At 42.4% G+C, this 27,337-nt stretch overlaps 1 protein-coding gene across 10 annotated transcripts in view; it reads right to left on the reverse strand.

Moving 5' to 3' along the window:
* Positions 1-27,337, reverse strand: part of LOC115109617 (F-actin-monooxygenase mical2b-like) — a 94,105-nt gene that overhangs the window by 22,298 nt on the left and 44,470 nt on the right. For 2 of the 10 annotated variants that reach the window (XM_029634737.2, XM_029634735.2), the window contains exons 11-27: positions 24,923-25,013; positions 24,160-24,307; positions 14,164-14,363; positions 11,404-11,507; positions 10,971-11,042; positions 10,743-10,868; positions 8,677-8,805; positions 8,190-8,441; positions 7,754-7,870; positions 7,121-7,234; positions 6,916-7,017; positions 6,627-6,713; positions 6,288-6,380; positions 6,003-6,095; positions 3,491-3,677; positions 3,296-3,372; positions 3,094-3,175 (exon numbers count right to left, since the gene is read on the reverse strand). In XM_029634737.2, the coding sequence (XP_029490597.2) occupies positions 3,094-3,175; positions 3,296-3,372; positions 3,491-3,677; positions 6,003-6,095; positions 6,288-6,380; positions 6,627-6,713; positions 6,916-7,017; positions 7,121-7,234; positions 7,754-7,870; positions 8,190-8,441; positions 8,677-8,805; positions 10,743-10,868; positions 10,971-11,042; positions 11,404-11,507; positions 14,164-14,363; positions 24,160-24,307; positions 24,923-25,013 (2,074 nt within the window). The remainder of the gene's footprint in view (positions 1-3,093; positions 3,176-3,295; positions 3,373-3,490; positions 3,678-6,002; positions 6,096-6,287; positions 6,381-6,626; positions 6,714-6,915; positions 7,018-7,120; positions 7,235-7,753; positions 7,871-8,189; positions 8,442-8,676; positions 8,806-10,742; positions 10,869-10,970; positions 11,043-11,403; positions 11,508-14,163; positions 14,364-24,159; positions 24,308-24,922; positions 25,014-27,337) is intronic. The other 8 variants (XM_029634740.2, XM_029634738.2, XM_029634739.2 and 5 more) reach the window with 8 other exon arrangements.

A 27,337-nucleotide genomic window follows, 5' to 3' on the forward strand; every position in this document is an offset into this window, starting at 1 on the left:
CCAAACACGACAAGTTGAGTTTACCAAAAAGTTATATTTTGGTTTCATCTGACCATATGACATTCTCCCAATCTTCTTCTGGAAACTTCAGACGGGCCTGGACATGTACTGGCTTAAGCAGGGGGACACGACTGGCACTGCAGGATTTGAGTCCCTGGCGGCGTAGTGTGTTACTGATGGTAGGCTTTGTTACTTTGGTCCCAGCTCTCTGCAAGTCATTCACTAGGTCTCCCCGTGTGGTTCTGGGATTTTTGCTCACCGTTGTGATCATTTTTACCCCACTGGGTGAGATCTTGCGTGGAGTCCCAGATCGAGGGAGATTATCAGTGGTCTTGTATGTCTTCCATTTCCTAATAAATCGCTCCCACAGTTGATTTCTTCAAACCAAGCTGCTTACCTATTGCAGATTCAGTCTTCCCAGCCTGGTGCAGGTCTACAATTTTGTTTCTGGTGTCCTTTGACAGCTCTTTGGTCTTGGCCATAGTGGAGTTGAGTGTGACTGTTTGAGGTTGTGGACAGGTGTCTTTTATACTGATAAGTTGAAACAGGTGCCATTAATACAGGTAACGCGTGGAGGACAGAGGAGCCTCTTAAAGAAGAAGTTACAGGTCTGTGAGAGCCAGAAATCTTGCTTGTTTGTAGGTAACCAAATACTTATTTTCCACCATAATTTGCAAATAAATTCATAAAAAATCCTACAATGTGATTTTCTGGATTTTTTTCTCTAATTTTTTCTGTCATAGTTGAAGTGTACCTATGATGAAAATTACAGGCCTCATCTTTTTAAGTGGGAGAACTTGCACAATTGGTGGCTGACTAAATACTTTTTTGCCCCACTGTATATATATCCCCCCCCCCCCAAGTCTTTAATATTTAAATAGTTAATTCTGCTGTTAATTTGAAAGCTGTGAGAATGTTATAAATGTAATGGATCAACCATGAAATGCTATATGACAACTATAAACAGTACATTTTTAACAGCTTAAGCCATGGATAATAGCTGGTAAATTTTGCAAGTAAAAAAAAAAAAAAAAAAAGAGGAAGCAAGTAACTTCTGTAATCAAATCAATTTATTTATACTTACAGCTTTAAATAGCATAAATTAAGCAACCCGTTTTATTCACTATGGAAAAATACAAGGTAGCAGACAAAATGATTAAACAACTAAAATGTACAACAAAATATTCTGGAGCTGACATGCAGAATTGTGCCCCACCCCCCCAAAAAAAATAGGATCCTCTCAAGCGCAATGAGCTCAGCTTTGTGTATTAGGAGGAACATGAGAGAGCCTTTGAGAAGGTTTCTGAGAGGTAACCACCTTCTGCAACAGAGAATCACAAGAGGACATACAGAGAAGTAGAGACAGGGAGGTTATCATGTGTCAGATGGGTTGAAAGAAACTGCATGCCAAAAACGTAGAGGCATGCGGACCTTGAGCATGTGGGTTAGCTTGGAGGAATGGAAGGCTTTCGAGACATGCGTCAATTCACAAACAAAGTGTGTGGCTAACTAAATTAACTCGTCATACACAGGACCCATGCCTAGTACTCAACATGAATAGTACATGTGTGGTTAAGAAGAGCTATGAAGGAAGCTAATGCAAAGCAACACTATTGATCACGTGACCCAAGCAGCCACATCACCTTCCTGCAGCCACAATTCAGCCAATCAGAGGTTGCAGCATTGGAAACTACATATGAAGTGAAAGAAATAATGGATGAATGAAAAATGGGGATATATGGAAGGGAAAACATAAGAGACACAAGTACTTAGAATCAAATTAAATAAAAGCTTTGTGGCATCACTGTACCATAACAGATAATAATACTGTACTACTGGAACAAGCTATTGATTGAACATCTACAACACATCAGCACAAACATTTGTGATAATTCATACCTTAGAATATGTGCAGAAATGTGCATTAAATCCAAGGCTTTTGATACCAGCAACAAAAGCAAAAAAATTACAACTAAATATTTTAAATAAAAATATATTTTTGGCAGAATTTGCTACAGTACCTGGTGTAGGAGGTAAAAATTAGAATCCTCTCATTCTTTCCAGACATCTGTTTCTACCCCACTTGTCTAATAATTTACAACAATAAGAATCCGTTTTTCAAACAGATACATCTAAAAATCAAATGTGTGTTCCATTAAACGGCCTAGACAAATCAAAAAATAATACTGTGCGAAAGCTGTTTTAAAACCAAAAATGTACACAAAAAAATTACAACAAAATAGTCTCTAGAATCATATTAATAACAGAAAAAAAAACTATTGGTCAGAAAATAAATACTGTTTGGCATTTCCATTGCACATGTGCAATATAGCAGTGCAGTTCAAGAAGCATAGCAGGACTTCGTTCTCTAACTTTCCACATCACAAGCACACCAGGCACAACGCAGAGGCCTTAGCAGCCCCTCCAAGTCAACTAAAGTGCTTTTAGTGGATCCTTTTTTTGGATTACTTTGGAGTTAAAAATAAAAGTTAAACCCAAACATAAGCATGGGAATACTGAAATAAAAGATTTCAAGCAACTGAAAGGATACATGACCTCCTCAAATGATAAGGACCATGTGTCACACTTGCTATAATACTTTGATGATACATTGATGTTTCTCAGCATCAAATCATAATCATGGAAGAACAAATAAGACTTTTGAAATTGAACCAGTCTGCATAGAGTACTGTACAGACTGAAGCAAGTGCCTATGCTTTAGCAGCAAGTACAGTACAAGTGCATCATTAAGTCCATGAGACCCAGAGGCACCAGTCTCTGCCCCCTCTAGGTGAGCCTGAGGCCTAGGTGCTGCTGAGCTTAGTGCAGTAGGCTGTGAGGCTGAGGCTCAGGCTGGCTCAGCCTCCATGTACATCTGGCCCAGGAGCTCGTGCAGTATGCTCAGTAGGGGCATGCCCAGACTCAGCAGCTCGTACAGGAAGCCGTAGTCCTCTGAGTGGTCTATGAGGTGGAGCCCTGCCTGGCCAACCGCCGCATGCACCCAGCGGGCCAGCTGGCAGGGCGTCCCACACACTGCCCGGCCCGCGTGCAGCGGCCAACGCAGGCTTCTCCTAAGGAAGGAACTCAGGGTACCTGAGGGCTGGCTCTGCAGGCTGTCTGTGGCCGAGTAGGGGTCACTCCGGTCCAGCGAAGACGTCAGACGTCCCTGGTCCTCCTGCGTGTGATAGACACAACATACAATTGAAATCAGACCACGTAAAACACATTAAAAAAAATTAAACATGAATAGTAAAAGTGGCTGTGTTTATGTTTGCTGTTACTGAAAGCTGTTTACCGTTCTCCTCAGGAACTTGCTTGAACTTTGTAGGCTGGACCGACGCTGAGAATAATGAGGCTTGCAGTAAAACTTGCCTGAAACACAAAACACTGTAAAAACACATGCCGGCTGACACTAAATATCAAATTAATTCACAAACAGCTTCTGTCCCCAGGTGGGGGAGGGGCTGGTGTCGGTGTGTCAGCATCATGCCGTGTTGGGAGTCGTAGGCGTGTCCTCCCAGGCGTAGTGTGGAGCTGCAGACGTCACAGCGGAAACACTCCCTGTGGAAGAAGTGGCCCTCAGCGCTGAGTCGCTCCATCACGTACACACGCTTGGAGCAGAAGTGACACATGTCACTGCCTCCCAGGTTCTGAGGGAACTCCTTCCGCACGATACACTGTCAGGAGACAGACAACAGCAGCCGGTTAGTGATACGGTGAGATCATCGTAATAGGCAAGCTGTTACTGTAGTCGTCTACTGCTAACAATGAGGGTGGTTGAGGGCCATATGAAATGAGTCATTGAGCATTGTTGGTTCTAAACTCAGCAAAAAAAGAAAGAAATGTCCCTCTTTCAGGACCCTGTCTTTCAAAAGATCATTTGTAAAATTCCAAATAACTTCCCAGATCTTCATTTCAAAGGGTTTAAACAGTTTTCCATGCTTGTTCAATGAACCATAAACAATTCATGAACATGCACCTGTGGAACGGTCTTTAAGACACTAACAGCTTACAAATGATAGGCAATTAAGGTCACAGTTGTGAAAACTTTTCTACTGACTCTGAAAAACACCAAAAGAAAGATGCCCATGGTCCCTGCTCATCTGCGTGAACGTGCCTTAGGCATGCTGCAAGGAGGCATGAGGACTGCAGATGTGGCCAGGGCAATACATTTCAATGTCCGCACTGTGAGACACCTAAGACAGCACTATAGGGAGACAGGACGGACAACTGATCATCCTCGCAGTGGCAGACCATGTGTAACACCTGAACAGGATTTGTACATCCAAACATCACACCTGCAGGACAGGTACAGGATGGCAACAACAACTGACCGAGTTACACCAGGAACGCACAATCCCTCCATCAGTGCTCAAACTGTCCGCAATAGGCTGAGAGAGGCTGAACTGAGGGCTTGTAGGCCTGCTGTAAGGCAGGTCCTCACCAGACATCACCGACAACAACGTCGCCTATGGGCACAAACCCACCATCGCTGGACCAGACAGGACTGTACTGAGCACTTTTTTCCCCCCTTCAGGAGTGACTTTCGGATTTGCGTTTATCGTCGAAGGAATGAACGTTACACCAAGGCCTGTACTCTGGAGCGGGATCGATTTGGAGGTGGAGGGTCCGTCATGGTCTGGGGCGGTGTGTCACAGCATCATCGGACTAAGCTTGTTGTCATTGCAGGCAATCTCAACGCTGTGCATTACCCTCATGTGGTACCCTTCCTGCAGGCTCATTCTGACATGACCCTCCAGCATGACAATGCCACCAATCATACTGCATGTGCTTCGTGAGACTTCCTGCAAGACAGGAATGTCAGTGTTCTGCCATGGCCAGCGAAGAGCTCGGATCTCAATCCCATTGAGCACGTCTGGGACCTGTTGGATCAGAGGGTGAAGGCTAGGGTCATTCCCCCCAGAAATGTCTGGAAACTTGCAGGTGCCTTGGTGGAAGAGTGGGGTAACATCTCACAGCAAGAACTGGCAAAGTTGGTGCAGTCCATGAGGAGGAGAGGCACTGCAGTACTTAATGCAGCTGGTGGCCACACCAGACACTGACTGTTACTTTTGATCCCCCCCTTTGTTCAGGGACACATTATTCCTATGTCACATAAGTGACCATAGGTCTGTGGAACTTGCTCAGTTTGTTTCAGTTGTTGAATCTTATGTTCATACAAATATTTACACGTTAAGTTTGCTGAAAATAAACGCAGTTGACAGTGCGAGGACGTTTCTTTTTTTGCTGAATTTATATAGCACCCTTTCTTCTAACGGTGTACAATATTAAGTGGTGGTGTGACCACCTAACAAGTCTCAACACCTAACCATAACGTGGATGTTAAGGCAGGCAGTGACATGGAACTAGTGCAACTGTAGCTGAGTAATATAACATGGAATGGGAACTTTTTTACTAATGTGTCATATTAGTAGGGCATTTCTCCAGTCCAGTGAGAGATGATCATGAATCAACAGAGATTAATCAACAATTCTCAGGACCATAGCAGAGAACTAACTAGTCAAATACAGTGGTTTCACAAAGCTCTACACAAGATTGCAGTTCGCTTTTGCTTTGCCTGCATAGTAAGGCAAAGCAAAATGCTGTTCACTGCTCTCGACCTGAAGACATGAAGTGGGGCCAAACACTGTGTGAACAGGCACCCACATGAGTGCATGGAGTTACTACTGCCGTGGCCCCTGAAGGCCCTTCACACAAAACACCATGGCTCATGACTGGAGAAGTCCCAGTAAGATTCAGGTCAGAATGTTTTACAGTTTACAGTGAACAGGATTATCTGTCCTACTAATAACAGATGTAGTATCCTGAAGCAAGACATGACTTGATTGATGTTTAGAAGGTTACCAAAACTCCTGAAGCTTGGGGTGGTAATAGATATAGAGCCCACTTTTGTGTGTGTGTGTGTGTGTGTGTGTCTTGTGATGTATATTCCCACTGGGCTGTGTCGGCACATACATAATCGTTAGTCACACTGTGCTTACCGGCAAGGCATTAGGCCTGTGGTCAGTTTCATAAAGGATGGCTAGAGTTTCAGCCCTAGCGCCTATGTGAGAAGAGACCTTCCCAACTGTCCTCTAACAGAACCCAGTCAGAGGTAGAGGGAGGGAGCCACAGAAAGACAGAAATGAAAAGGGGGGAAAAAAAGAGAAAAGGAAACAGAAAAAGTAAGGATCAGAATAGTATAGATTAAGGAAAAGAAAGACATTTCTACTCAGACATGAGAGGAGATGCAGAAATCATGCAGACAGTGAAGTTGTTACTCCTACCTGTTTGGCAGGCATAGAGGGCTCAGCAGGACAGCGTTCAGATTGATCAATTGTTTTTTTAATCATTACGCTTGGTGCAGCACTCCCATTGCACTAAAACCAATAAAAACATGGTAAGAGTGAGCGGATTTAATATATATATATATATATTCAAATGTTTACTGATACCCGTTGGGCAGACTAAGGGTTCAGCTCGATAACGCTCCGATCTAATTATTCTACTAGAGACACAGCATTCCCATTGCACTAAAAGCTAAATAAACGATGGTCAGAGTGAGCTGACGCAACAGTGTCTTCTGTTCTCTCATGTCAAATGTAGAGTGAGATTTTTACTGATACCTGTTCGGTGGACTTTAAAGGGCCAGCTTCGTAACTCTCAAATCGAATGATTGGCTTTTGAATACTTGATCCAGCACTCCCATTGCACTTAAATCATCAAAAATACAGTGAGTTGACTTGAGTCTTTTTTTTTCTATTTTTACAAATGAGGTTTTTTTTTTTACTGAAACTTGTTTGTCAGGCTTGAAGGGTTCAGAATGACAGCTTTCGAGTCGATCGATTGACTTTTGAAGGAGTCTACTTAACGAAGCATTCCCGTTGCTTCAAATGCATTTCAAATTACTGGTACCTGTTCGGCAGACATGTCAGGCTTGAAGGGTTCAGCTTGATAACTCACAGGACATTCGATTGGCGTTTGAATGAGTCTACTTGATGCAGCACTTCCATCGCACTAAAACCATTTAAAAAAAAAAACATTGTCAGAGTGAGCTGATATCTTTTTAGGTTTGGGCTGGTCAGGACCACAAGGCACTGCAAGCGGCAGTCGTTTTCACCTTGTAATGATGCACAGGAGATGTTGGGGAAAGAGAAGAGACGCAAGACAGAGCAGACGGTTCAGGGACAAGGTGTATTGAAGTGATTTTAGGAACAAAGGCAGATCGATCCGTCTGTAGAAAAAAAGGGTTCATATCAGAAATGAGAGCAATCTCCAAAATCTCTAGCTCTTTATATCCCACCCCAAAAATACTGAGGAGATGCAAGCTGAATATAAGTAGGAGGGGAACAATTGGTCAGAGAAATATTCAACAGCTCAAACCTTTATCTCTTCTAATGAAGATATGAATGTTCACTCATTAGTATCACAGACCACTTTCATCATGCAGAGAGAAGTCACCTGACCTTTAATTCGCAGAGCTGTAACACCATGGAAACAAGACATGCTGCAAGAAAACAACCTCTGCCAACAAATGGATTTAAAAGGGATTACCAAGCTGTTACCAGCCTTTAAAAACATGCTCCACTCTCAGTAAAATGTGAGTAGGTTTGACTGGTGACATTGCATCCTTCTAAACAGTCTGAGACGGTCAAACAGAACTTGTGTACAGGGTCAAACATACTGTGCCTCATTTCCTTAGATGGAGTTAGACAGGCAGGCAGGCAGGCGAGGGGTGGCACTACACTTTCACCTTATACTCCTTCACTAGAGGAGTCTCGGACTCAGGAAACATAGAACGCAGAAGCACAGCTCTCTCCTTTATACTCTTCCTGTTAAATTCCCCAGTAGTTATGGTTTGCACTTTTTTCTTTAGAACAGCAACAAGGAAAGGAAAGAAAAGCAAGTGTGAAACTACAGGAAGTTGGCAAATAAATACTGAACAGCAAACATAATCCGTAAAGCTGATGATGTGTGGTATGGCAATTTTGTATCTTTTGAACAATTCTGTTTTTGTTGCCGAGCTGTCTGCTAGACTTGTGGCTAAGGCGCATGTGGATTTACTGTTTTGAATGGGCATACAAATCTATTTCCACGCAAAAAAATTGTGAGAGTGCAGAAGTAAGGCATAGCTGTGAATGGGGCTAACATGGTGTTTCCAGACAGATATAATGGAGGCTCATTGTCACCTGGCTCATCTTTCGCTCCAGCTTCTCTAGGCCCTTCCCTGTGGGGCCAGGAGAAGGTTGTTCTGGGTAATCTACGTCATCTGGGGTTTCGGTGTGTGGAATCCACACTCTCTGCTGCACCAAGTCTGCGCGCGGAGAGGCTTGTGTTTGATCATCACGTGGAGGAGGACTCCAGGACCTTGTTGGAACGTGAAGGGGAGTCGGTTGCGCCACGGCTGCAGGCTCTTCTAAGAGTCGCATATAGATGGACGGCTGAAAGCAGATATACACACAAAGCAATGTGTAAAGCAGCACGGACCTACAACCAGTAGAGGGCGAACCTCCAGGGTGGCATAAAAGGGGTGTCTTTTCAATGACTCTTGGTCTAGAAGACTATTGGTTATTTTGTTAACATAGGCTCTATGTTAGGGGGGGGGATTTATTGAGTTTATGATGCAGCGGCTGACCCTTCATGGTCTCAACACACACCAGATTGACGTGACTGTACCTGCCACTTGGGGCGTGGGGGTGGAGGCGAGGGAGGGGGCTGTTTCTTGGGCTTAGCGAAGCGAGGGTTGTCCATATCCAGAGAAGGAGATGAAGGACGGCTTGAATCAGAGTCAGAGTTCAAATCAGACTGACAGAGCAGCAGACACGAGATGAGGCAGGAAGGACGAGCAGGAGGAATAGGAGAAAAAAAAGAAAGTAGTGCAGAATGATTTGTTTCAAAACCACACCCTGCCATCATCCACCCATTGCATGAAGTGTGATGGTCTGATCCTGAATGCTGATTGGTTAAAACCACATTCCATCTGGTGTCTATTCCACAAGTTACCACAGGCTAAATCTATGATGTTAAAATGCCCATTTACTCTGTTCCATCTGACAGAGCAATCCACTGTCTCTTCAGCCCAGACAGGTCATTTCTAAAACTTGATTTGCACTATAAAAATAAATAAAAAATTATGCTTTTTAAACTAACATTTACTTTAACTGCAGAGATTTGTATAAACCTTGCTGTCTGCTTTTCTCAGCCAGTCGAAATCATGAGTCAGTTCTTTGTATATATCCATAAAAATGCTGCTATCAATAAAAAAACAGACAAAACAAAAACGAAGTGCAGCAAGTTTGCAGTCTTTCCAGCTTCAGTTTGAAGCTCCTCTGAACAACAGTGTCTTGACGAGAGAGCACATTTTCTACCCCAGGCAAAGTCGTGCAATATTTGTTCAATATTATGGATGTTGCCAAATAAAATGTCACTAAAAAACAGCTTAAACAAATGCAGCTACTTTGCTGTTATTCTGGCTGCACTGTTTGACATGACTAAGTTATGTTGGTTAGCTAGGAAGCAAGGGATAAGAATGTTGTCAGCCAGTATGGCAATGGAACATTTAGAACGAACGACTGGGTCGCGTTAATAAATACAGAACAACCGGGTCGCGTCTCTGGCAACCGAACCGATAGAACGAAGAACCAGCCGGCTTGGGAAGCAACCCTAGATTTGTGTCGGGACTTCTCTTGTGGAAGGATGAAATGGTATGAATAAATTAATCAATATTTTTTACGTGAAAATATGCAAATCATTATTTGAATAAGTTGGTAACCCGTTGTATAAAAGCGATTGTACCCTTGAAGCCGGTGTTTGGAGGATATATTGGTACGGCTTGCCGGCCCTCGACTTTGAATCGGGCAGCCGTGCCAATATTTACCTCCAAATACCATTTTTTCTGGCATTATCGTATATGCACCATAACCATATCTATGGTATTCCACACCATAATCAGACAGAGCCACTCAGTCGTTTGATGGGGCTTCACAGGTAGATTATACTGTATCCACTTCTTCATCAAGGTTCCAAATGCACAACCTGCTTTCTTTAATCCTATAATCCAAGGACAGCCTCTTCTTACGATGGAGTAGCTAATCATACTGTGTGACTAAGGTAGCGGTCGATATACTAGAAGTACGTTATTGGTAGAAGTAAAACGATACAGTAAATTCATCTTCAATCTCTTCATAGCTTTCTTGACCATCACCTAAACCTCGTCAAAACTTTGTACTCAAACTGTACCCAAGGGTAGTGGCTGTGGGTGTGGTAGATTTGTCCCATTGTACAGTCTTACAACACAATGGGCTATATTCAAACATGATTATGGTGGCAGTGATGTTGCAGAATTGGATACAAGGACATAAGTGCTCTCCCCGGACATCAAAGCAGGTCTATGAAATTAATTTCATCCATTTCCAAACTCTCTCAGAATGTTATGTACCATAGAGAACAAGTAGGTTCCACAGAGCCTTCATTATCTGAAATTTCAACACAAAAACATGGCCTGTGTATGATTAAACCCCCGCCCCACACACACGGCAGAAAGTACTATACAATAGTACAGATTTCTAAAATCAGATATGATCAACCATCAGAAGAGTCATACAGTAACCATTGGCACTGAGGCCATCGACGGTTTGTCTGTATGTGACTTTACAATGTGTTGTAACATTGTCTCTACACAGCACAGTGTACAGGGACCTTGACCCCTCTAGTCAGAGTACTGTACACCTGGAGCTGCTCACCTTATTGCGCAGGGGACTGCCGGGCAATGCATTCTCCTCAAACTTGGCCAGTAGCTGTGTGGCCATTGAGCGCACTTTATTCTGCTCCCCACCGTCACCTGCAGGGGGGGCACTCTGACAGGACAACTGACAACACAATGAATGATCAGTCCCTTTATCGACATTAAAATGGCTGCATCTAAGGCCATACTGGTGACAGAGAAATGCTTGTTGTAGTCACTAACGCACCTCCTCTAAATAGGTGCTGCCCTTTCTTCGTCTTTTGTTCATCGGGTCGTTCGCCTCCAGCTTCCCGTTATCCTGAGGAAAAGGTAGTACAAAATAGACCTAAAACTGTTCCTTCACAGTCATTCACGTCACAGTCAAAGGTCATCGAGTGTGGGGGTAATCATTAAGAAAGTATGCCTTGTAAGATGTAGATTATCTAGGTCTCTCAGTCTTGTTCACATACAGTACCTTATCTAATCTACATTTCAATGACTTCTTGTCATTTATTGGCACATAGGAATTCCTTTCATCTGTCAAGTAAACACGCATCTATTTTGACACACTTTACGTAGGCTAAAATCACATTTACATGGATGCCTTTGTTGATGCAATGCTTTCCTTTTAAAGCCTGTAGATGGGTGAGGAGGAGGAGGAGAGGGTGAGCCCACGGTACCTTTGGGATCCTTTTTTTGGGCTGTGTTCGGTTCATTAAGTTGTAAACAGAGTGTGCAGACACCGATGAAGTCGCTTCATTGTTCTCATCCGTTTCCCTTGTACCTGTAACAAAGCATAGCAGTGTGTTATGGGTGCTTTGATACAGGACATACTCTAAATACGCACACTGTTATAAACCAGCCCTCTAAGCCTAGGTCAAGCCAAATCAAGAGGGTAACCAGATAGAGTAATGTGAAAATAAACCCCCAAAATAGTAGTATCCAGAATTCAAAACAGATTCCTTTTGATTAATCACCAAGTGTCAGAAACTATTATGAGGGCATTACAATAGTCAGTAGGGCTGAATCAATAGTATTTTAAGTGACGGAATTGTCAGCCATTTAACATAAATGCCTACTGTATTCTATAAGAGGCAGCCCTATAGATCATAGAGGCATTATTATTACCATGGCCCTGTGAGATGACCTGAACTGGGGCCCGAATGCATTTCTTACATACCACACTCATAACTGACCAGGTAGTGTAACATGCAAATCTTATCCCTCAGGCACACTATCCTCATTAAGGGTTCAAACTTAAACTCAATCTAACCTTCACAATCCTGCAAACAAATCATTCCTCAGGAGTAGTAAAACTCCAGTTATGGAGTAGTTTATGGAAAATAGTATGTAGTATATATATTTTTAATTCAATTTAAATTAATAATGTTAATTAACATATCTGACTTCAGGATCCCATTACGTAACCCTTGGAGTTTCAATTTTTGAGGCTTCAGGTGTCACGGGTGCTCCCTCTCCGGCCTCTAGGTCACCAGGCTGCTCGTTATGGCGCACACCTGCTACCATTGTTATGCACAACTGCTCGTCATCAGACTCAACTGGACTATCACCTCCCTGATTACCTTCTCATATACATATAAGGGATTATGTCTGTGTGCTGTTAGTGTTTGTATTATGTTTATTTTTATTTAAAAAACACTCACTCCCTGAACTTGCTTCCCGACTCTCAGCCCACATCATTACATCAGGAAACCGACTCGAGCTCCTGCAGGAACTGTTCCTTAGTGTGTGTCGTCTCCCTAGACATCCGGGTCACCTCCCACAATTTTCAAAATGTTCCATTGTTCATGTCTGTACTTAATAGAACGTCAGTTTGGCATAGAGGAACTGTGTCACTGCCTACAGTACCTTATCCACTTGAATAAAAATACAAAAATAGTAGCTAGCAAGATAAAGCTCACAGGGGTTATTTTTAACCTTTTCACGCATGAGTTCCAGATATCTCTTAAGGTTGCGCCCAGAGTTATGCTTGTGATGTGAGAATGCACTCACTGTTCCACAATGTGATTGTCATGCAACAGGACAGTTAACCCTCGCTGCCCTCAAACCAAGACACACGCTGCCTGCTAATTATCTACAGGCTATATTTCAACTTGTCAATTTGAAATAATTTTCTAACAAGTTTCATCTTCCAACAACAGTTTGAAGTGAGTGTGAGTGAGTTCCGCCTCATTAATTTCACCGTTGCGGACAATTTATGTTTGAGGCTTTACTGAACCGGACAAAATTCTCTTTCGATGAGAGCCCAAGCACTTCCCCAGTGTTTCCCCAGATCAACTATGCAGATGTTTGCGCAGTCTAGCATGAACTTTTTCCCCCTGGCACATTTTCTGGCAGGCTCTTGCATTGCCTTCATTGTTGTTCTCCTTACAAATACTAACATTGGACATGTGTGCGTTCCTATCAAAGTAAGTGCCTTATTTTCTGTATATCATGTTGGTGTTTCTACTGTATGTATATATGGAGCATAATGTATTTACTGTTTTATTCAGATTTTCAAGTACTGGTGATAAATGATGCATTCGGGCTCTTGCATTGATTGTAATGTACACACGTGTGTAAAATGCTTTTAAGGCTGTACTGATTATGATGAGCTAATGCAAAGATATTTGCCAGCTATTTTGGTTACAAGGTTTTTGACATTATAAAAGGCATTCTGGGTGTCATGTAAAAGTCTGTCAGACCAAAGATGTTATAGTAAAATGAGTAAACGTCCGGAAGTGAAGGATGGTAGACACACAATGAATTGTAAATGGTCATTTCTATAGCTAATTCATATTATGGTTTCTGTCAGCCGAGAGTTCTGTAAGTATGACCGCTTGTGTTAGGTCAAACTTTTCTCAGCACAAGGACTAATGTAGCCTACTGTACATTTTCCGGTTTGGATGATTGTGTTATGCTGTCGCAACTTCTGTGAATGTCTGAGCATTGCATCCAAAAATAAACTGGTCACATTCAGGACATAAGGTTTTAAGGACTGTTTGTGAAAAAAAAGTGTTGCCAGCTCAAACGCTGACTGTTGAGTCAATCGAAACTGGATGTTCTGAATCGCATTGGTTTGAGAGTACGCTACAGAGACCACTGGAGAATGATCACACACACTCACGTGTGTTGGTACGCGTCAAAGGGTTAATGTCTGCATTTCGTAAGTGGCTAGTTTGCATCAACTACCTCCACTAAAACCACTGCAAAGGTTTTGCCTGCAAACTTTGGTTTCGAATAGCGACCTTCTGGCATGTCTGCCTCATGATTTGTTGCGAGAGTTTTCGGTCTGAAGCGAATTCACCCCAGAAAATGTTGTTTTCCCCCCTTTCCGAAGTTGCCAAAATACAAACGTCTGTTTCCTAGAGTCTTGTTTTCGAGTCTATACTGTGTGAGGCATCTGAGTTGTGAGAGAATGACCAAGAACAGCAGCCTACCAGTGATGGATGCAGGCGAGTTGCGGAACATCTCGTAAAGCTTGGAGATGTACAGCACCATCATAAGCTTGTCTGGGTCCTGGTCCAGAGCCATCTCGTTCCCCGTGGTCACAGGCTGGATACCAAACTCATGCTCCGCTATATCAAAGGCCAGCTGGTTGTTCTTGGCCGAGTCCTTCTCATTCAGGGAGTCAAAGTCACTAGGATGGAGGGAGATACAGAGAGGAGGCATAAGGTTCACCTCCTATAAGACCTTAATAAAGTTGTTTCCCCTATGGAGTGAGAATGTTAGCCCTAAAACGGTTTGTTGATAAGCATTAAAACGTTGGTTTAATGCTGCATTTTATAATCATTATACTTTCCGCACCACCAGACTCCTACCAACAGATGCATTGCACTAGCTGAAAGGTGAGGTCTAAGTCCCTTAGCAACAGCCCATAGCAATGTCATAAACAGATTGTAAACACATTTCCTTTCCATAAAAAGGATTTAATTCAGAATGGACTGTCGAATCACATCTACCTGTGACACAGAGAAGGGGGAGGGGTGATGAGGTCATCACGGCTGCACCCCCTCAGCTCACACTCATTTTGACTCGCACACAAAAGACGACTTGAGCGGGGCAAATTCACACCGCATGAAGGATAAAAACACCCACTTGTTATTTAGGTAAGACGGAAACATTTCAAGGCGTGGAGTTGCTCAACCGTGCCATCAGTATCTAATACTGTTAGTACAAATGCTTTATACACATAATTGGACGTGCAATATGAAAGCCAAACCAGAATGCTCGCTTTCTCATTTCTCTATTTAGACAAACCTGTTGCCCGCAAAGGTCAGTTCACATAGTACAGTTCCTAATTTATGAATCCTACACCTAGAGTTTAAACAGAAGTGTTGTCTACAATATAATCAATATTGCTGTTCACATTTTCAACAGCATAACATGTGACAGACACAAAGGCAGTGCATGACCATAGACAAGATGACAATCAGTGTGTGCTTTGATGGTGCCAATAAGACTATGACTATGTATGTATATACACACACACACACACAGCCTTCAGAAAGTATTCACACCCCTTTACTTTTGCCACATTTTTTTGTGTTAGTCTGAATTTAAAATTGATCAAATGTAGATGTTTGTGTTACTGACCTACACACAATACCCCATAATGTCAAAGTGGAATGTTTATTTTTATACATTTATCAGATGAATTAAAAAAAGGAAAAGCTGAAAAGCTGAAATGTCTCGAGTCTATATGTATTCAACCCCTTTGTTATGGCAAACCTAAATAAGTTCAGGAGTAAAACTGTGCTTAACGAGTTACATAATATATTGCATCTATACACTGTGTGTAATAGTGTTTAACATGATTTTTGTATGACTACCTCATCTCTGTACCCCAAACAATACAGATAATAGTAAGGTCCCTCAGTCGAGCAGTGAATTTCAAAACACAGATTCAGCCACAAAAGACCAGGGAGATTTTTCAATGCCTCACAAAGGACACCTATTGGTAGATTGCTTTTTTTTTACTAGACATTGTATATCCCTTTGAGCATGGTGAAGTTATTCATTAAACTTTGGATGGTGTATCAATACACCCAGTCACTCACTACAAAGATACAGGAGTCCTTCCTAACTCAGTTGCCGGAGAGGAAAGAAACCGCTCCGGGATTTCACCATGAGGCCAATGTTGACTTTAAAACAGTTAAGAGTTTAACGGCTGTGATAGGAGACAACTGAGGATGGATAAACAACATTGCAGTTACTCCACAATATTAACCTAATTGACAAGTGAAGAGGGAAGACGGTACAGTGTGTCAAACTCATTCCACAGAGGGAATGCGCTCCTCCATTGTATTCAATTGATAAATTAAAAAAGGTCACTGATTACTAAGGAACTTCCATCACCTGGTTGTGTAGGTCTTATTTGAAAGAAAAAAACAGACACTAGGCCCTTTGAAGTTATGCGATAAGAAGAGGGAGAGGAGGGAGTTGAGAGAGAAGAGGGAGAGAAGTTGGTGAGAGGATGGCATCAGTTGCTGGGATCGATACTATCTGTATAGTGACCAAGGCCGGGTCTGAGGAGCTGTTTGGCGTAGGCAGCTAGACTAGCTGGGTTTTCGTGAGGGCTTGAACGCAGCCCGAGATGCGATTAGCCATTGTGGCTGGGACTGCAGATTATCCAGGCCTTGTGTCAGTGTAGATCCTTGCTGTTTGTTGTTCTGGTTTCCAATCCTCCCAGCGATCTACCCGGTCTGGAACTGCGGGGAGTAACAGCGTAACCTACCATGACAAAGACCAAAGCAGGCAGGAGTACAGTTGAGGACAGTGATGTCTATCACAGGTGCAAGATCTTTTTAAACTAACAAAAATGGTTATACAAGCAGTTGTTACAACAAGAAAATAGCTTCAAGTGTTGTCAAAATACTGGTGGAGTCAACTAATAAAATATTGGATGACCTGACCAGAGAGGTCCAGGACCTGTAGAACAGTTTGCACATCTCCCAGGGTCAACTCGATGAGGTTAAACAGGAGAATGGCATGAAGAAAGCAACCTGTAAGTCATTGAGAGAGGACATCATTTCTGTATGCGAATCCATGATAATTTGATTTCTCAGTCATTGTTATCAAGGTGCAATCAAAGCAGAACAACATGGTTGTGGGTGGAATTGCAGAATCTCCACAGTGGTCAAAGTTCCTGAGGTTCAAGGACAAGGTAGCTGTTCTGGATAGAGCCAAGAACTTGAGAGGAACGTACATCTTCCTCAACGAGGACTATCCTGAAGCTGTGCGCCAGAAGAGGAAAGAACTTATCCCAGCCATGAAAGCTGCCAGAGAGCGTAGGGACATTACTTATACCTTCTATGACAGGCTCATAGCCCACCCTCCCTCTCAAAAGTCCGGAAAGGATGAGAGAGCCAAGCCTATGGGTTCGTAGCTTCAACCCCGCAGCGCACACACACCAATTGATGAATGGACTGCTGAACGTATACATTTCTTGCCTGGTTTATTCTTCTTTTCCATATTTCGCTCTTATAAGCTACCCAGGAAAAGGATGAAAAGAAGGTTTGCTGTGTCTGTCAGCGTAGTGTCCAGAGCATGGAGGCGCTACCAGGAGACAGGCCAGTACACCCGGAGACGTGGAGGAGGCCGTAGGAGGGCAACAACCCAGCAGCAGGACCGCTACCTCCGCCTTTGTGCAAGGAGGAGCAGGAGGACCACTGCCAGAGCCCTGTAAAATGACCTCCAGCAGGCCACAAATGTGCATGTGTCTGCTCAAACTGTCAGAAACAGACAGGCTTACAGCCCAACACCATGCAGGACGTTTGGCATTTGCCAGAGAACACAAAGATTGGCAAATTCGCCACTGGCACCCTGTGCTCTTCACAGATGAAAGCAGGTTCACACTGAGCACGTGACAGAAGTGCAACATCCTCCAGCATGACCGGTTTGGCGGTGGGTCAGTGATGGTGTGGGGTGGCATTTCTTTGGGGGGCCGCACAGCCCTCCATGTGCTCAACAGAGGTAGCCTGACTGCCATTAGGTACAGAGATGAGATCCTCAGACCGCTTGTGAGACCATATGCTGGTGCGGTTGGCCCTGGGTTCCTCCTAATGCAAGACAATGCTAGACCTCATGTGGCTGGAGTGTGTCAGCAGTTCCTGCAAGACGAAGGAATTGATGCTATGGACTGGCCCGCCCATTCCCCAGACCTGAATCCAATTGAGCACATCTGGGACATCATGTCTCACTCCATCCACCAACGCCACGTTGCGCCACAGACTGTCCAGGAGTTGGCGGATGCTTTAGTCCAGGTCTGGGAGGAGATCCCTCAGGAGACCATCCGCCACCTCATCAGGAGCATGCCCAGGCGTTGTAGGGAGGTCATACAGGCACGTGGAGGCCACACACTACTGAGCCTCATTTTGACTTGTTTTAAGGACATTACAAAGTTGGATCAGCCTGTAGTGTGGTTTTCCACTTTAAATTTGAGTGTCACTCCAAATCCAGACCTCCATGGGTTGATAAATTTGATTTCCATTGATAATGTGTGATTTTGTTGTCAGCACATTCAACTATGTAAAGAAAAAAGTATTTAATAAGAATATTTCATTCAGGTCTAGGATGTGTTATTTTAGTGTTCCCTTTATTGTTTTGAGCAGTAATATATATATATATATATATATATATATATATATATATATATATATATATATATATATATATATATATATATATATATATATGGCCAAGACCAAAGAGCTCTTTGGTCTTGGCCACAATTGGTGGCTGACTAAATACTTTTTTGCCCCACTGTATGCCACAAATTACAGGCCTCATCTTTTTAAGTGGGAGAACTTGCACAATTGGTGGCTGACTAAATACTTTTTTGCCCCAACAGCCACCAATTGTGCAAGTTCTCCCACTTAAAAAGATGAGGCCTGTAATTTTCATCATAGGCACACTTCAACTATGACAGACAAAATGAGAAAAAAACAACTTGAAAATCACATTGTAGGATTTATGAATTTATTTGCAAATTTTGGTGGAAAATAAGTATTTGGTCAATAACAAAAGTTTCTCAATACTTTGTTATATACCCTTTGTTGGCAATGACAGAGGTCAAACGTTTTCTGTAAGTCGTCACAAGGTTTTCACACACTGTTGCTGGTATTTTGGCCCATTCCTCCATGCAGATCTCCTCTAGATCAGTGATGTTTTGGGGCTGTTGCTGGGCAACACAGACTTTCAACTCCCTCCAAAGATTTTCTATGGGGTTGAGATCTGGAGACTGGCTAGGCCACTCCAGGACCTTGAAATGCTTCTTACGAAGCCACTCCTTCGTTGCCCGGGCGGTGTGTTTGGGATCATTGTCATGCTGAAAGACCCAGCCACGTTTCATCTTCAATGCCCTTGCTGATGGAAGGAGGTTTTCACTCAAACTCTCACGATACATGGCCCCATTCATTCTTTCCTTTACACGGATCAGTCGTCCTGGTCCCTTTGCAGAAAAATAGCCCCAAAGCATGATGTTTCCACCCCCATGCCTCACAGTAGGTATGGTGTTCTTTGGATGCAACTCAGCATTCTTTGTCCTCCAAACACGACGAGTTGAGTTTACCAAAAAGTTATATTTTGGTTTCATCTGACCATATGACATTCTCCCAATCTTCTTCTGGATCATCCAAATGCTCTCTAGCTAACTTCAGACGGGCCTGGACATGTACTGGCTTAAGCAGGGGGACACGTCTGGCACTGCAGGATTTGAGTCCCTGGCGACGTAGGGTGTTACTGATGGTAGGCTTTGTTACTTTGGTCCCAGCTCTCTGCAGGTCATTCACCAGGTCCCCCCCGTGTGGGGTGAGATCCCACGGGGTGAGCCCCAGATCGAGGGAGATTATCAATGGTCTTGTATGTCTTCCATTTCCTAATAATTGCTCCCACAGTTGATTTATTCAAACCAAGCTGCTTACCTATTGCAGATTCAGTCTTCCCAGCCTGGTGCAGGTCTACAATTTTGTTTCTGGTGTCCTTTGACAGCTCTTTGGTCTTGGCCATAGTAGCGTTTGGAGTGTGACTGTTTGAGGTTGTGGACAAGTGTCTTTTATACTGATAACAAGTTCAAACAGGTGCCATTAACCTGTTACTCCTACACTCTACTTTTTTGAACATTCTGTTAAAAATCGCGCAACATTTCAGCGCCCTGCTACTCATGCCAGGAATATAGTACATTCATATGATTAGAATGTGTGGATAGAAAACACTCAGACGTTTCTAAAACTGGTTAAATCACGACTGTGGCTATAACATAACGTGCGTTACATCGGAAAGCGCAGGAAAACCTGATCACAGAAAATGGAAATAAATATCCTTGCGCCACTTCCAGCAATTGTTAACAGTGATTCGAATTACATAAGACCGAGGTTTCAACTCCCACAGCATCCCCATGTTGTCTAGAGTCTTGTGATTTGATTCAGCTTTGATTCTTGGTTGAACCGAATCAGGGGAACCACTTACCTCCAGTCTCCGCCCAGATAATTTGGAAGAGCTCTCTCCTGAAAATTTTTCCAAGACGACAGCTAATGATTTTTACATCGCCTCATGAATTTTATCGCTTATTAACGTGTACTAATACCTAAAGTTGCATTACAAAAGTATTTCGAAGTGTTTTGTGAAAGTTTATCGTAGACTTTTTGAATTTTAAAAAATTACGTTACGTTATGAAACGCTGTTTTTTTCCGTTGATCACACAGTCTACATATAATGATATCTAGGCTATATATGGACCGATTTAATCGGAAAAAAAAGACCCAATAGTGATTATGGGACATCTAGGAGTGCCAACAAAGAAGATGGTCAAAGGTAATGAATGTTTTCTATTTTATTGTGCGGTTTGTGTAACGCCAAATATGCTAATTATTTTGTTTACGTCCCCTGCGGGTCTTTTGTGGTGTTACATGCTATCAGATAATAGCTTCATGCTTTCGCCGAAAAGCATTTTAAAAATCTGACTTGTTGCCTGGATTCACAACGAGTGTAGCTTTAATTCAATACCCTGCATGTGTATTTTAATGAACGTTTGAGTTTTAACTAATACTATTAGCATTTAGCGTAGCGCATTTGCATTTCCAGAGCTCTAGTTGGGACGCAAGCGTCCCGAGTAGAAGCAAGAGGTTAATACAGGTAACGCGTGGAGGACAGAGGAGCCTCTTAAAATAAGTTACAGGTCTGTGAGAGCCAGAAATCTTGCTTGTTTGTAGGTAACCAAATACTTATTTTCCACCATAATTTGCAAATAAATTCATTTAAAAAATCTGGATTTTCTGGATTTCTTTCTCATTTTGTCTGTCATAGTTGAAGTGTACCTATGATAAAAAGATGAGTAATTTTCAAATGGGAGAACTTGCACAATTGGTGGCTGACTAAATACTTTTTTGCCCCAATGTATGATTTTTTAAAATATTGATAATAAGATGATTGTGGTCACTGTACCGTTAGATTTCCATGCAGCCTTTGATATTATTGACCATAACCGGTTGTTAAGAAAACATATGTGTTATGGATTTTAAACCTCTGCCATATCATAGAACCATAGATGTCTAATAGAACTCAAGGATTTCCTTTAATGGAAGCTTCTCTAATGTCAAACATGTAAAGTGTGGTGTACTGCAGGGCAGCTCTCTAGGCCCTCTACACTTTTCACCGATGACATGCCGCTGGAATTAAACAATGCATGGGTGTCCATGTATGCTGATGATTCAACCATATACGCATCAGCAACCACAGCCAATGAAGTCACTGAAACCCTTAACCTCTTGAAGCTAGGGGGAACTATTTTTATGTTTGGAAAAATAACGTTCCCAAAGTAAACAGACTATTTCTCAAGACCAGATGCTAGAATATGCATATAATTGACATATTCGGATAGAAAATACTCTAAAGTTTCCAAAATTGTGTCTGAGTTAAACAGAACTGATATTGCAGGCTAAAACCCGAGGACAATCCAATCAGGAAGTGCCCCTGTTTTTGAAACCTCTGTTGTTATGCATCCCTATTGTCCATTTAAAGGGATATCAACCAGATTCCTTTTTCTATGGCTTCCCTAAGGTGTCAACAGCCTTTAGACATAGTTTCAGGCGTTTATTTTGAAGAATGAGCGTGAACGACCACATTGCGTAAGTGGATAGGTGGGGGCTCTCAGAGTGAGTTGTGCGCAAAAGAGAAAGGCAGCTATTGTTACTCCCGGTCCTAGTGAAAAGCCAACTGTCCCGGTTGATATATTATCGAATAGCTATTTGAAAAACACCCTGAGGATTGATTATAAAAAAAACATTTGACATTTTTCTGTGGACATTATGGATAGAATTTGGATTTTTTGTCTGCGTTGTCGTGACCGCTCTTTCCGGTGGATTCCTGGGCATAACGCACCAAACTAACGGAGGTATTTGGATATAAAAAAATATCTTTATGGAACAAAAGGAACATTTGTTGTCCAACTGGGAGTCTCGTGAGTGAAAACATCCGAAGATCTTCAAAGGTAAACGATTAATTTGATTGCTTTTCTGATTTTCGTGACCAAGTTACCTGATGCTAAGTGTACTTAGTTTTATTTGACTGTGGCGCTATGCTATTCAGCGTTGCTGATGACAATTATCCCGGATCCAGGATGGGTGCTTCAGAGAAGTTAACAGAGTTGCAGTCTGTTTTGGAATGGGTGGCCAGTAATAAACTGGTCCTCAACATCTCAAACTAAGAGCATTGTATTTGGTACACAATTTCCTACATTCTACACCATAGCAGAATCTGTTAATGAATTGTGTGACTGTTGAACAAGTCGATTAAACTACATTTCTTGATGTTACCTTCGATTGTAAACTGTCATGGTCCAAACAGATTCAAATGGTTGTAAAGATGGGTAGTAATAAAGAGATGCTCTGCTTTTTTGACACCACACTCCACAAAGCAAGTTCTGCAGGCTCAAATTTGATCTTATCTTGATCATTGTCCAGTCATATGGTCAAGTGCTGCAAAGAAAGACCTAGTTAAGCTGCAGCTGGCGCAGAACAGAGCCGCACGTGTTGCTCTTCATTGTAATCAGAGGGCTAATAATAATAATAATAAATAATAAATACGCATGCCAGTCTCTCTTGGCTAAGAGTTGAGGAAAGACAAAAACAAGAAGTGACTGTCAAAGAAACAACATGTTGAAAATTCCAGATTGTTTGCATATTCAACTGACACACAGCACTGATGCACACCCACCCCGCCAGACATACAACCAGGGGTCTTTTCACAGTCCCCAGGTCCAGAACGAATTCAAGGAAACGTACAGTATTATACAGAGCCATGAGTGCATGGAACTCCCTTACATCTTATATAGCGGAGGTGAACAGCAAACCTGTTTAAAAAAAATAAAAAAATAAAGCAACACCTCACGGCACAATGCCTCTCCCCCATGTGACCTACTTGTGTATATACTGACATGCATGTGTAACTGATAGATGCACAAACACACTACATGTTAATGTTTTTAAAATGTATGTAAATTGTAAAGTATTTTGTCTGTATTGTATTTTTTGCTGTGTTGGACCCCAGTAAGACTAGCTGACGCCATTGGCCTTCGGCTAATGGGGATCCTAATAAATCAACATTAAATAAAATCCATAGAATGAGTTTGACACCCCTGCTGTACAGAACAACAATATTCTGATGACTAAAGTAATAGTGCAAAGCAAATAACTTTTTCTCCCGAACAAAGTGTTATATGTTTGGGGAAAATCCAATACATTACTGAGTACCACACTCCATATTCTCAAGCATAGTGGTGGCTGCATGATGTTATTGGTATGCTTGTCATCGTTAAGGACTGGGGAGTTTTTCAGGGGAAAAAAAATAATAAAAATCAGAATGAGGCAAACATCCTATAAGAAAATCTGGTTAATTCTGCTTTCCACCAGACACTGGGAGATGAAGTCACCTTTCAGCAGGACAATAACCTAAAACACAAGGCCAAATATACACCTGAGTTGCTTACCAAGAAGACAGTGAATATTCCTGAGTGGCCGAGTTACAGTTTGGAGTTAAATCTATGGCAAAACCTGAAAATAGTTGTCCAGCAATGATCAACTAATTTGACAGAGCTTGAAGAATTTTGAAAATAATAAAATGGGGCAAATGTTGCACAATCCAGGTGATGAAAGCTGTTAGAGACTTACCCAGAGAGAACCACAGCTGCAATCACTGCCAAAGGTACTTCTACAAAGTATCGACTTAGGCATGTGAATACTTATGTATATGAGATATTGCTGTATTTAATTTTCAATGAATTTGCTAACATTTCTAAAAACTTTTTTTTACTTTGTCATTATAGAGTATTGTGTTTAGATGGGTGAGGAAAAAAAATCAGGCTGGAACACGACAAAATGTGGAACAAGTCAAGGGGTATTAATACTTTCTGAAGGCGCTGTACATGTGCGTGCTCTCACATGAGGTCTGGCCGGAGGCGGTGTATAAGAGCACAGAGTGCTAGGCCACTCTTCCAGGAAGAGGTGAGATTGGTGACGTCCACACCCCTGTACCCCTGTGTCTGCTTCTGACACCAGGTGAGGAGGCGGCTGGGCCGGATGTCCGACTCTGTGGGGGAAGAGGGGCCAACCAATCACGCCATCATCACCAAATAAAAACATACAGAGAAAGATAAATACACCTGGCTAGTGGCTAGAGAATACAACACATCCCTGTAGTGTAATACGTCTTCATGGATACCTTTTTAAAAGTAGTATGAGGGTATGGGAGTGTAGGCCAGCACACGCTTTTGTTGGGCATGTCTGACCCTGCTTCATGTAATGTGACCGCAGTCATTGTTTCAAGTGGGTGTAACTGTGATGAGCCCTTTTATTAACTCTCAGGTGAGGCAAGTTTATGGGACAAACACAGATCAGATTACTAATAGAACGTCACAAGGAGCCACTAATCCATAATGCTTGCACGTCTGACTAATCCAAACCGTCTCGGTCAGCTCCTGGCCTGTAGAAATACCATTTCTAGAACAGACATTCCCATTCAAGTCAATGATCCATAATGGGTGGACCTGCAGCCGTAATTGCATTTCTATGTCCTGGCCTACATGGGTGTCTATGTCTGAGCTTGTCTAATATAATTAGAGGATGATGCATCAGGTTAGTCATTGAGATGACAGGCCTGAGAAATGACAAGTCTCAGACTGTGTTTGTGTTTGTGAAGACTGACCTCGTCTGGAGAGATTGACAGAACTACGTGTGGGTCCACCCCGCTCCAGAGGACAGTTGTCCTGCTGCCCGTCTATGAACAGGTGACGCACCTGTGAGAGAGGCATGAGAAGTATATTACAATATTAAAACTAGAGTTACCTGCTTTGTGAAACCGGTTCTTTAGCATGCCAATGTCAATACATGTTAAGCAAGTTAACCCATTCACATCCCTGTACTATATTTATTAAAATATGAAAAAAGCACCACAGAACAAATTCTGTTTGGTGTAAATGAATGCAATGTGTTGACACCAGCATATAGTATTGTTATTTGACCTGTTCAAAATAAACTCACTGTTTGTGAACTATAGCCGATTCTGCATCATACTATACCTTTGGACACGTGGGGTTATCATTGGACACCAATGGTCCAAATGGTGTGTATGTATATACCTAGGGCTGTTGCTGTGACCGTATTACCGGTGGTCACGAGTCATGAAGGCAGTCAAATTCCACCTGACCGTTTAGTCATGGTAATTACGCTTCTCCAAGCTCTGATGCTGCTGATGGTCATTAGTATGTTATTCGGCTATTTCAGCCACATTCATTGCTGACAGGTGTATAAAATTCAGCACGCAGCCATGCCATCTCCATAGACAAACATTGACAGTAGAATGGCCTTACGGAAAAGCTCAGTGATTTACAACATGGCACCATCATATGATGCCACCTTTCCAACAAGTCAGTTCGTCAAATTTCTGCCCAAGGGGACTGTAAGTAATGTTATTGTGAAGTGGAAACGTCAAGGTGCGACAACGGCTCAGCCGCGAAGTGGTAGGCAACACAAGCTCGCAGAAACGGGACCACCGAGTCCTGAAGCGCGTAATGCGTCAAACCAGCTGTCCTCCATTGCAACACTCCCTACAGAGTTCCAAACTGCCTCTGGAATCAACGTCAGAATATATGAGTGAGAGCGTGTGGATTTCATCCACTCAATCTTGTTTCCATATATACAGTACCAGTCAAAAGTTTTAGAACACCTACTCATTCAAGGGTTATTTATTTTTTACTATTTTTTACACATTGTAGTGACGACATCAGAACTATGAAATAACACATGGAATTATGTAGTAAGCCAAAGTGTTAAACTAATCAAAATATATAGCATATTTGAGTTTGTTCAAAGTAGTCACCCTTTGCCTTGATGACAGCTTTGCACACTCTTGGCATTCGCTCAAACAGCTTCATGAGGAGATATTTTCCAACAGTCTTGAAGGAGTTCCCACATATGCTGAGCACTTGTTGGCTGCTGTTCCTTCATTCTGCGGTCCAACTCATCCCAAACCATGTCAATTTGGTTGAGGTCGAGGGACTGTGGAGGCCCGGTCATCTGATGCAGCACTCCATCCCTCTACTCAAGGTAAAATAGCCCTTACACATCCTGGAGGTGTGTTGGGTCATTGTCCTGCTGAAAAGCAAATGATAGCCCCACTAAGCTCAAACCAGATGGGATGGCTGCAGAATGCTGTGGCAGCCATGCTGGTTAAGTGTGCCTTGAATAAAAAATATATATTAAAAAAATAAAAATAAAATCACTGACAGGGTCACCAGCAAAGCACCCCCACACCACGCTTTACGGTAAGAAACACACATGCAGAGATCATCCGTTCACCCACACCACGTCTCAAAAGGCACAGCGGTTGGAATCAAAAATCTATAATTTGGAGTCAAGACCAAAGGACAAATTTCCACCAGTCAAATGTCCATTGCTTGTGTTTCTTGGCCCAAGCAAATCTCTTCTTCTTGTTGGTGTCCCTTAGTAGTGGTTTCTTTGCAGAAATTCAACATTAAGCCTGATTCTCAGTCTCCTCTGAACCATTGATGTGTCTGTTATTTGAACTCTAAAGCATTTATTTGGGCTGTAATTTCTGAGGCTGGTAACTCTAATGAACTTATCCTCTGCAGCAGAGGTAACTCCAGGTCTTCCATTCCTGTGGCGGTCCTTTTGAGAGCCACTTTCATCATAGCGCTTGATGGTTTTTGAGGCAAATTTTGTGTCCATTAAAATAACATCAAATTGATCAGAAACAGTGTGGACATTGTTAATGTTGTAAATGACTATTGTAGCTGGAAACAGCTGATTTTTTATGGAATATCTAAATAGACGTACAGAGGCCCATTATCAGCAACCATCACTCCTGTGTTCCAACGGCACGTTGTGTTAGCTAATCCAAGTTTAAAAGGCTAATTGATCATTAGAAAACCCCTTTGCAATTATGTTAGCACAGCTGAAAACTGTGGTGCTGATTAAAACAGCAATAAATAAAAAATAAAAATACCTTTAGACTAGTTGAGTATCTGGAGCCTGAGCATTTGTGGGTTTGATTACAGGCTCAAAATGGCCAGAAACAAAGAACTTGTGAAAATCGTCAGTC

The sequence above is a fragment of the Oncorhynchus nerka genome, linkage group LG25, assembly GCF_034236695.1.
Source record: "Oncorhynchus nerka isolate Pitt River linkage group LG25, Oner_Uvic_2.0, whole genome shotgun sequence".
NCBI classification, from domain to species: Eukaryota; Metazoa; Chordata; class Actinopteri; order Salmoniformes; family Salmonidae; genus Oncorhynchus; species Oncorhynchus nerka.